Raw genomic sequence first — 9,924 nt, 5'->3', positions numbered from 1 at the left:
TCAGGGTTTTCGAGAGCCAACCATGATAAAGAAAAATGCACAGTACAGTCTGAATCATTACAAACCACCCCCTGAGCCTTTCAGGTCAAGGAACGAGCTCACCCACTATGATCATCTTCTCGCGCAAGGTATGAGGTCGTCGAAGCTGATCCACGACTTGCGAGCTTCCAGGATCTCGAGGTGTCGTCGGATTGCAGCAATGATTGAGGCGCACTTCAAGAAGCTCTCCCAGGAGCAGGAGAGGAAAGAACGCGAGTTTGAAAAGAAGATTGCCAAGCTGGCTAGAGATACCGCCAAGGAGGTGAAGAAAAAATGGTTGGTGGCCGTGAAAGCCTATAAAATTCTGGAGGAGCGGGAAAAGGAGCGAGAACGCGCGGTAAAAAGCAAGGAACAGCTTTCCAAGATTCTGGACCAGAGCACCAAGATGTTGGGTGCACAGGTCGGTAAAAGAAGCGCGACTCCCACGTCAAGACAGCAAAGTGTTGTTTCTGAGCGGTCTCAGGCAGATAGCGACGATGAGTCAGGCCTGGACGACGACGAAAACATGAGCTTGAGCAGCAGCGAAGACAATGAGGAGGAAGAAAATGGCCAGCTCAAAGATGACAGCAAACTGACTGTTGAGGAGCTGCGCGAAAAGTACAAGGATTTGGACAAAGTGTCTGTCGAGCCGGATTCCGACGATGATTCTGAAGCAGAGGAGCCAGATAATCTGGCTTCGTTATATGGGGTTGAATCAAATGGAGAACAGAAAAAGATCAGTGTTGTCGACCAGCTTACCGAAGAGGAGAAAAAAAAGCTGATGGAGGAGTCGAATGACCCGCTCCTGGACGAAAGCGACGAAAGCGACGACTCGATGTCGGACTCGTCCGAAACTGAGTCTTCGGAGGAAGAAGTCTCATCGGATGAGTCGCAACCGGGGCTGGCTTCTCTTTTTGGCAATAATATCAAAGACGAACCAGGAGAGGCAATCACGCCTCCTTCGTCGGACGAGATGGAAGTGGACGGGGACAATCCTGCGATCCCAGACGTTCCTGTGCCTATTCTTCTTCGTGGAACATTGAGAGAGTACCAAAAACAGGGTCTCAACTGGCTGGCCTCTTTATACAACACAGGAACCAACGGTATTCTCGCTGATGAGATGGGCCTGGGAAAGACCATTCAGACAATCTCGCTAATCTCGTACCTGGCGTGCGAAAAGAATATATGGGGACCACATTTGATTGTTGTGCCCACGTCGGTGATGCTCAACTGGGAGATGGAGTTCAAACGGTTTGCGCCGGGATTCAAGGTGTTGACGTACTACGGCAATCCCCAGCAGAGAAAGGAGAAGAGAAGGGGCTGGAATACGCCAGATACTTTCCATGTGTGCATCACGTCGTATCAACTGGTTGTTCAAGATCATTCTGTTTTCAGGAGAAAGAAGTGGCGCTATATGATTCTTGATGAAGCGCATAACATCAAGAATTTCCGCTCTCAGAGATGGAAGGCGTTGTTGAACTTCAACACCGAAAACCGCTTACTTTTAACGGGTACACCTCTGCAGAACAACATCATGGAATTGTGGTCTCTGCTGTACTTTTTGATGCCCTCTTCAAAGGCCGACCAGATGATGCCAGATGGCTTTGCAAACTTAATGGATTTCCAACAGTGGTTCGGACGCCCGGTGGACAAAATCATACAAGGAGGAGGATATGGTGGCGGACAGGAAGACCACGAGACAAAGGAGACTGTCAACAAGCTGCATCAGGTTCTGCGTCCATACCTGCTGAGAAGATTGAAGCAGGACGTTGAAAAACAGATGCCCGCTAAATATGAGCACATTGTCTACTGTCGTCTGTCCAAAAGACAGAGATTGCTCTATGACGACTTTATGAGTCGGGCTCAAACGAGAGAGACGCTGGCGAGTGGGAACTTCCTGAGTATTATCAACTGTCTGATGCAGTTGCGGAAAGTTTGCAACCATCCGGATCTGTTTGAGGTTAGACCTATTTTGACCAGTTTGGCAATGGAGAAAAACGTGGCCAGTAGTTTTGATCTGAACGACCTGGTTATTCGGAAGCGTTTGAGAAAATCCCAAAGGCCCAGTGTGGATCTTAATTTTTTGAATTTGACTCCTGCAGAAGACTTCACATGGAACTCTTTTAATGTTGAAAGCTTGAAAAAAGTGTCTGCTTCGCGCCAGTTCAGCGAGGAAATCCAGAAATTGGAGGCCAACCTGAAGCCAGTTGAAGCCAAGTTCGAGAGCCTAACCCAGTACTATGAGCACCTGAAATACAAGGAGCAGGCAGAACTGATTGACCTGTTCAAACAGAGGCTTTACGTGAACAACTTCAACTGCGAAAAAAGTCCTATCTACTCCTCCAATCTTCTTGATTTGGTGAGGTTCAGTAGATACTCAAAGGAACATTTCAACCAGCTGGAGGAATTAAAGCTTGTTCAGTCTGTAAGCACACGAGCCGAGACCATGAGTGACACAATCGAGAAATATGCTTTTGTCACGCCTAAAGTCGTTACACAGAACACACTGGACTTGGAGATCCCAGAGCCTATCCAGAACGAAATAAGACAGTCGAAACTTGATAATCCTTTCCACCAGGCTCAAATCAAGCTTTCCATCACGTTCCCGGACAAGTCTCTGCTTCAGTACGACTGTGGCAAATTGCAAAAGCTCGCTAGTCTCTTGCAAGATCTGATTCCAAAAGGTCACAGAGTGCTGATCTTCACACAGATGACAAAAGTGCTGGACATTCTGGAAAAATTCATGAACTACAATGGCTACAAGTATATGAGACTGGATGGCGCGACCAAGATAGAAGACAGACAGTTGTTGACAGAACGTTTCAACAAGGACCCGAAAATCAAATGTTTCATTCTGAGTACCCGTTCTGGAGGTTTGGGAATTAATCTGACTGGCGCAGACACCGTCATCTTTTACGACTCGGACTGGAACCCTGCCATGGATAAACAGTGTCAGGACCGGTGTCACAGAATTGGACAAACGAGAGATGTGCACATCTACCGATTTGTCTCGGAGTACACGATTGAGTCAAACATTTTGAAGAAAGCGAACCAGAAACGTCAGCTCGACAACGTTGTCATTCAAGAAGGAGATTTCACGACCGATTACTTCAGCAAGATCACAGTGAAAGATCTTTTCGGAGAAGGCTCCGAGGATTCTCCGGGCGATGCAAAGCCGCTGATAGCAAACGACCAGGGAAAGTCGGAGAACGAGCTTGCCAAGGTTTTGGAGCAGGCTGAGGACGCAGAGGACGCACAAGCCGCCGAAGTGGCAATGAAGGAGGTGAATCTGGATAATAACGATTTTACTGAGGACCAGAATGTTCTAGCAAGCACAAAGAGTCCGAGCGTTGTTGGCCAGACACGACAAAACTCTGCCGAGCCTGACGACTTTGTGAAACGAATTGAGTCCAAAGAGGATGAAGAGGAGGAAGAAGACGACGGTATTGGTCACATTGACGAGTACATGATCCGGTTTATTGCTGGAGGCTTCTATTTCGATTAACTGTATATTATGTAATATTAGATGAGCCGCATGATGTCATATGCGCCGACCCCAGATTTACTTCATAGACAGCAAGCATACCTAAAAAGTATAAATATCCCACCTCCGCTTCCAATTGAGACCAACCATGACCGGACCATATAAGCTATTCTACAAAGGCCAAAGCAAAGATTTTGTTGTTTTCATTGACGACAAAGACGCTTACGAAAAATATGTCCATAAGCACGACCGCTCTATACCATTGGCTGATGTGGTGTCCAATTTTGACATATACACCAACCAAATGGGCCAAGGATCTGAAGGAAAATTAGAGAAAGCATCGCAGACAGACCTCAGCGTGGAATTCGGCGAGGTCAAGCATGCAGAGGATGTGCTACCGCTCATTTTGGAAAAAGGAGAAATTCTAAATAGTATCGGAGTGGACCACAAAAAGTGGTCGTCCACGAATGATTCCAATGGCTTCAATGCAAGATAGATCAGGGCATTTTTCTACTACTGAATAGTACGAATAAATAAAGTTAATTTGTATTTTCGAGTTCGGACATGTTTGAATGCACACTTAATGATTTGATTAGTTTTTTAAAGCTGAAGCTTTTTCTGATTGAGCCAGACCCCAAAATCGCGTGGTCAGCATATGTGTCTGTATCTGCGGATCTCGATTCATCCCTTTCGTCTGAAGATCTCATGTTGCCCAAAGTGTGTGCCAAATTGCGCATAGAGGAGGAAGTAGAAAGCTTCGTGCCACTCCGGCCTCCTCTCATGAGCGAAGTCGAACGCGGACCCGAGGATTGAAAGTTTTGGTTGTTGACAGACGAAATAGACGAAATCGACAGTTTTTTGCGCAAACTGAAGTCGGAAATGCTGCGTGTGAGTGGGACGGTAGTCTTTGGGATCTCGGAGGCCCACAGATCACCCAAGCTCTTTTCCACTCTGATTCTATCCTCTTTTTTAATTGTCACTACGACATTGTGGCTGGAAAACCTGTCTTTGCGCAGAGACTCGTCTGCGTACGGATTGAAATGGTGGATGGAGAATTGGCGAACGCTTGCTTCAAGAACAAAAAGCTGCCCATTACTTTTCTCCCTGAATGGTGTGATGTCGTCGGGAATGAAACTTCTGAACCTGAACTTTTCAAGTTCACTTCTGTGCAGTCTGTGTTTTCGTTTAGAAAAGGAATAGGCAAAGTCCTGGTTTCCAATATCGGCGCGCCATTTTGCGGACACTTCACGTAGCTTCCCCAGCCACACCTGCTTCTCTGACTCTGATGGTAAGACCACCACAATCTCAAACTGCCTGAAATTGTACTCAAACTGGATCTTAAAACAGTGGGGATAAATTGTGAAGAGAAGTCCTTTGGCCCCTAAATCACTGTCCTGGATATTGAAGATTGACGAAACAGGAATGATCATTTTGACTCCGAGATGACGATGTTTATAGGGCCTCACAAGAACAAGGTGCGAGTCAAAGAGAATGGAACCAAAGTATTCGTACTTGATGGTGTCTTGGCAGCTCCAGACGGTTGCAAAAGCTGCCACTATTATGACGTCTCCCATATTGTCGAAAAAGTAAGGATCGTCAGATATACGTTTAAGAGAGCTGCTCATCATATTCTTTAGTTGCTGGTTTGCCAGCTCGATTTTCTCGTACCTGCCCACATGGTTGTTGATCTGAGTGCATTTATCAGCGATATGCTTCACGCACGATTCAAGCTTATCGTTCATTAGTGAGTCAATGTCTCCTTTTGATTTCTGTAAAAGCGAATCCACCATGAGCTTGTATCTGGAGATCCTGTTTGTGGGCATCTGGACCAACGAGATGAACCTAATGTCCAGCTGTTGCTGCAGAAAATAGCTAGAAGCCACGTCATGATGCTCCACCATATAATCGTTGTATATGACGATTGAGCTTGTGTTGTACTGATGAACGTTTTTAGCTTCTGCAAAGATGATGACTTTTGGAACAAGCTGGCAGTATGCACTGTATGTGCGAACGTTGATGGAATTGTCCTGGATCCAATCAACAATTTTCTCAAGATAGCACAAATCCTCAGAACGTGGGACATAAGTTTCCAACATGGGAGAATGGATGGACAGTCTCGATGTCTCTGCTGAGTTTCCATTCTTGATCCATTCGCGGTACAGCGAGACCAGTCCTTTGAGAAATCGCGTGTGCTCTTCCAGCAGACTATCGACCACTCTAGCGAAGTTCTCGAAAAACAGCGGAACTGATTCACTTGCTCCAAGGTAACTAACGTAAACCTCCTTTAGCACTTTCAGGGATTTCACATAGACCTCTTCTGTGTTTAGTAATTCTTTTATTTGCTTCTGCCTAGTGAAGGATCTCTTAAAAGCAGAGGAAGATGTCTTTTTCACAGGAGTGACGGGTGTTAGAAGACACGTTTCTGGGCCCTCCAAACTTTCGAACCCAAGGCCTGAATTTAGGTCCAGAGGGGCTGGCGTGTTAATAGTGGTTGACGAGGATGAGTCAAAGGGCAAGTCTATGTAGTCTAGAGCTGTGAGCGGTTTGGAGTCATAGTTTTCCGCTTCGGAGGTTGAGTCGCCAACTGATGCCAGCGTAAAGTTGTCACTCAAGTGTTTTCTCTCATTTTTCTCCGGCTTGGATGTATTTGTGTCCGTATCGGTGAGCGACATGGATGATGAAAAACGAGATGTTCAGCGTCTAAAAAGTCGCAATATTGGATAGAAAAATAATTCCTGCAGTTCAGCTACTTATACTTTTCTAGGCTTCCGAATACCAAATAATTTGATTTGCATCATGACAAACAAATGTGACATAGCAGGAACGACTGTGTGGGAAGTGACAGATCGCACAAGTTCCCCCTTTTTTTATTTTATTTTAGGGAGTCTCGGGCTGTGTTAATTTCTGCATTGGCTGAAAAATTACATTGACCATTACCAGTCATGATGGGACTGAAATTCGCCGCTAGAAGCACCCCCCGTCTCCAGCCTTTGTTATGGAGACCCTTTAGTGGGACGTCGTTTACATCCAAAAGCAAGGCTAAAAATTCCACCGAGGTGGAGGAAATAAACCCGTCAGCCATACTGAAAGATGTCGACAAACAGTTCCAATCTGTCTTGGACAAGTACAAGAAGAAGATCACAGAGATCAAAATGGGCAAGGCAGACCCCCAAATATTCAACAAACTGAAAGTCAAGGTCGAGAATGGGACAGTTCTGTTCACAGACATCGCTCAGACCACCCTGAAAGGAAAGTTTCTTAACATCACTGTTTTTGACCCCAAGAATAGCAAACGGATCATCAGCGCTATTTTGGGCGCTAATTTGAACCTGAATGCCGAGGAAGACCCGAAAAACCCACAGCTGCTGAGGGTTGCTCTACCAAACACCACCAAAGACCTGAAAGAGAAACAGGCCAAGGAATTAAAGGAAAACTTCAACATTTTCAAGGCCAGCTCTGCAAGCATCCGTGCACAGTTTCTTAAAGACCTCAAGAAAGTGGAAGGCTCTGCCGACGTGCTCAAGAAGCTGCTGCAGGATATTGAGAAGACACACAAGAACTACACAGAAAAATTGACCCATGCGTACAAAGAGGCAGAAAAGAGCCTGAAATAAAAGATAAAACTCTCACATAGACAATGTATGATTGAAAATTTATTAGTATGTCTATTTTACATTAACTTGTAGCCAGAGTCCAGATGGCCTTGCACTTCTGCCACCAGCTGTGGTCGTATCCGCCCTGGTTGAGGGCCGCAACAAATTTCCATGCTTTTTTACCATTGGCAATTGGATAGTCAACAACACTTGGGATGGTAGTGGAAATCAGGCTCGTGCGGTCGTAGCACACGGACTTCTCGTTACAGAGACCCCGTAGTCCCTCCTCGCCACCGAACTTGCCGTACCCAGAACCCTTGACTCCACCGAACGGAAGCTGGCACACGTAGAACGTGGCAAAGTCGTTGATCGCCACGTTTCCGACCTTGAGACGTTTTGTAAGCTCCTCGGCGTGGCGGAAGTCTGCACTGAAGATAGACGATCCGAGCCCGTAGCTGGTGGAGTTGGCCAGCTCCACAGCCTCGTCGTCCGAAGTGACCCGCAAAATTGTCAAAACAGGACCAAACACCTCGTTTGTGGCTAGTGCGCACTCCGGATCAACGTCCACAATCAGCGTGGGCATGAAATAATGGCCCTGCGGATAGTTGGGATGCACATAGCGCTTCCCTCCCTGTAGCAGGCGGGCTCCTCTGTCTACCGCTTCTACTATCCACTGCTCAAGCTCGTCAAATTTTGCTCCACCCATAATCATGGCTCCCATGTCGATCTCCTCGCTCTGGTCGATATCCGAGCCAATGCGCAGCTTGGCCACCTTATTTGATAGCGTTTCCACTAGTTTGTCGTAGTACTTTGAGTCACCCGCCACAATCACCCGCTCTATCCCGATACAGTTCTGGCCCGCACTCTGAAACGTTCCTCTCATTAAAATGGACGCTATTTTATCAACCCCCTTGTTTCTGAGATAATCCTCGCAAATGATCACCGCGTCCTTGCCACCCAGCTCCACTACCACAGGCGTGAGCACCTCGCCGGCTTTAGCCACAACCTTTTGGGCAACCGGCCTGGACCCAATAAATGTGAGATGCGAAAGTCCAGGATGACCAGAAAACAAATCTCCGTCCTTTCCCCACACACATACAAGCTGGACCAGGTTCTCATCTATGCCACACACTTTGAGTGCCGCCTTGACCACAGAAATATAGTACTCGGATGACCAGCGGACCCGCTCGCTGCATTTCACCACAATGGCATTACCGGTGAAAATGGCAGCAACTATAGGGCCCAGCAGATTGTGGAACGGATAATTCCACGAGACAAGTGCTCCAACAACACCTAGTGGTTCGTAGCGAACTTCCGCTTTTTTGTACTTCATGAACAGGTTGGAACTGCCCGGTCTGCTAGACGGTTGCAGTGCACGTTCTCCGTTGGCCAGAATCCAGTTGATCTTCTCGAGGGTGACCATTATTTCGCCCATGGACGCGTCTACCATTGTTTTCCCCGAGTCTCTGCACGCGACCCGCGCAATGGTCTCCTGGTTGCGCAGGATGAACCCGCACAGGGTTCTCAGCACTTTGCGCCGTTTAACACCAAACTCGCGGTCCGAATAGAAACTCATCTGGGCCTCCTTGGCCTTTTCCACAGCAGCATCTATATCTTGCTTCGTGTGGGCAGGAAACTTACCCAGAAATTGGGACGTTGCGGGACAGTAGCAGTAGATATGTGCTGGGTCTTCTGGCTGATAGATGTCCGCAGGTGTAAGCCTTTTGCCTTTCCAATTAGGCTTTGCCTCATCGGGGACTGGGACCTCAAACTTGCTCGGTTTCTCAACCCGTCTGCGTGTCTTGCGCGCTAGAACCAAAATTATCGGGGCCAGGCCGAGTAGCAACGATAGGGATATCTGTATCGGAAATATCGTGCCCCGGGCCTTTTGCACATTGTAATACTCGCTAGACGAATTAATCCAATGGTTTGCCAAGTCTGTCAAGTCCAGTAAATGCAGCGTCTCGTTCAATTGCGAGATCAGTACTGACAGGTTGGAAGCCATTTTGCAAAGGTGTTTAGTTTATTTTTTTAAACGAGAAAAAAAGAGCACACCCATCGGGAGCACAGCCTGAAAATCACAGACTTGTTTGACAGGCTTCCCAACAGTGCTACTCTTCCTCGCTTATTTCATCATCCAGCGCCTCCAGCGCCTCTTCAAACTCCCTATCAAACTCGAGGTCTTCCTCAGAGACTGCCGATTTCGGCGGATCGCGGTTTTCGGATTCGGGTTGTTTGGTCTTCGAAATCGCCTCTTGCGCTTTCGAGAGCCTCGAGGGACGAGTAGGCACACTTCTTGTAGATGGCTCTCTTTTTTGCCTCGACCTGGCCAGCGATTGAGCCGAGAGGGGACGTGACCGTAGTGTAGTGGCTGGTTTTCTAATCTTAGAAGCCTGCTCTTTCATCGCCTCCCCACGGGCATGCTGGTTCAGCAGCGCCTTCATCCGTTGCTGTAGCTTCTCAGGCTCACGAGACTTGCTCATTTTCACCACAGAGTCCAACCTCTCGAGACTGAACTCGCCTGCCTTCTGATTGTAGATCAATACATGATCCGAGTGTCCGTGGCCAGCGGGCGGCCTTTTGCCTTCGAAATACAGCTTGGAAACTCCATCCTTGGCCGAAGACTCCAAAATATACTCATCGTTGCGGTTCAGAAGCATCGATTCGCCGCTTGAGTCCAGAGTATCTGGACGAAAAGTGTCTAGGATTAGCACAGCACAAACACGCATACTTACACCTGATTCCAAAAAAGCGCCGCAAGTCGGCGTCTCCAAGAGCCTGTCCGACCCGCAGGTTGTACTCGCCGTCAGGAATTTCGCAATCGTCCAT

General features: G+C 47.5%; 6 protein-coding genes across 6 annotated transcripts; 3 read left to right on the top strand and 3 right to left on the bottom strand.

Annotated features, from left to right (window-relative positions):
* The first annotated feature begins 1,380 nt into the window (after positions 1-1,380).
* Positions 1,381-3,571, top strand: OGAPODRAFT_17167 (uncharacterized protein). The gene has a single exon (XM_018354939.1). It carries the CDS (start codon positions 1,433-1,435, stop codon positions 3,521-3,523), a length of 2,091 nt encoding a protein of 696 aa, XP_018209296.1. The 5' UTR covers positions 1,381-1,432; the 3' UTR covers positions 3,524-3,571.
* A 79-nt stretch (positions 3,572-3,650) lies between these two features.
* OGAPODRAFT_95389 (uncharacterized protein) lies at positions 3,651-6,254 on the top strand (the record flags this gene model as incomplete). The annotated part of the gene is made up of 1 exon (XM_018357736.1): positions 3,651-6,254. The coding sequence occupies one exon, from the start codon at positions 3,651-3,653 to the stop codon at positions 3,996-3,998; it is 348 nt and encodes a 115-aa protein (XP_018209294.1). The 3' UTR covers positions 3,999-6,254.
* OGAPODRAFT_17166 (uncharacterized protein) lies at positions 3,665-6,254 on the bottom strand. Its single transcript, XM_018354938.1, has one exon. The coding sequence runs from the start codon at positions 6,172-6,174 to the stop codon at positions 4,042-4,044; it is 2,133 nt and encodes a 710-aa protein (XP_018209295.1). The 5' UTR covers positions 6,175-6,254; the 3' UTR covers positions 3,665-4,041.
* Positions 6,255-6,383: 129 nt separating this feature from the next.
* OGAPODRAFT_90158 (uncharacterized protein) lies at positions 6,384-7,110 on the top strand (the record flags this gene model as incomplete). The annotated part of the gene is made up of 1 exon (XM_018356958.1): positions 6,384-7,110. A coding segment is annotated over exon 1 (666 nt), but the record flags the coding sequence as incomplete, so codon positions are not given.
* A 57-nt stretch (positions 7,111-7,167) lies between these two features.
* OGAPODRAFT_17164 (uncharacterized protein) lies at positions 7,168-9,924 on the bottom strand. Its single transcript, XM_018354937.1, has 2 exons — positions 9,831-9,924; positions 7,168-9,796 (listed from the first exon to the last, which is right to left on the bottom strand). The coding sequence occupies exon 2, from the start codon at positions 9,098-9,100 to the stop codon at positions 7,178-7,180; it is 1,923 nt and encodes a 640-aa protein (XP_018209291.1). The 5' UTR covers positions 9,101-9,796; positions 9,831-9,924; the 3' UTR covers positions 7,168-7,177.
* OGAPODRAFT_9856 (uncharacterized protein) lies at positions 9,207-9,924 on the bottom strand (the record flags this gene model as incomplete). The annotated part of the gene is made up of 2 exons (XM_018358033.1): positions 9,207-9,781; positions 9,831-9,924. 2 exons carry the CDS (start codon positions 9,922-9,924, stop codon positions 9,207-9,209), a joined length of 669 nt encoding a protein of 222 aa, XP_018209292.1.

This window comes from Ogataea polymorpha, assembly GCF_001664045.1.
Source record: "Ogataea polymorpha strain NCYC 495 leu1.1 chromosome Unknown OGAPOscaffold_6, whole genome shotgun sequence".
NCBI classification, from domain to species: domain Eukaryota; kingdom Fungi; phylum Ascomycota; class Pichiomycetes; order Pichiales; family Pichiaceae; genus Ogataea; species Ogataea polymorpha.
This window is presented reverse-complemented; position numbering and strand designations above follow the sequence as displayed.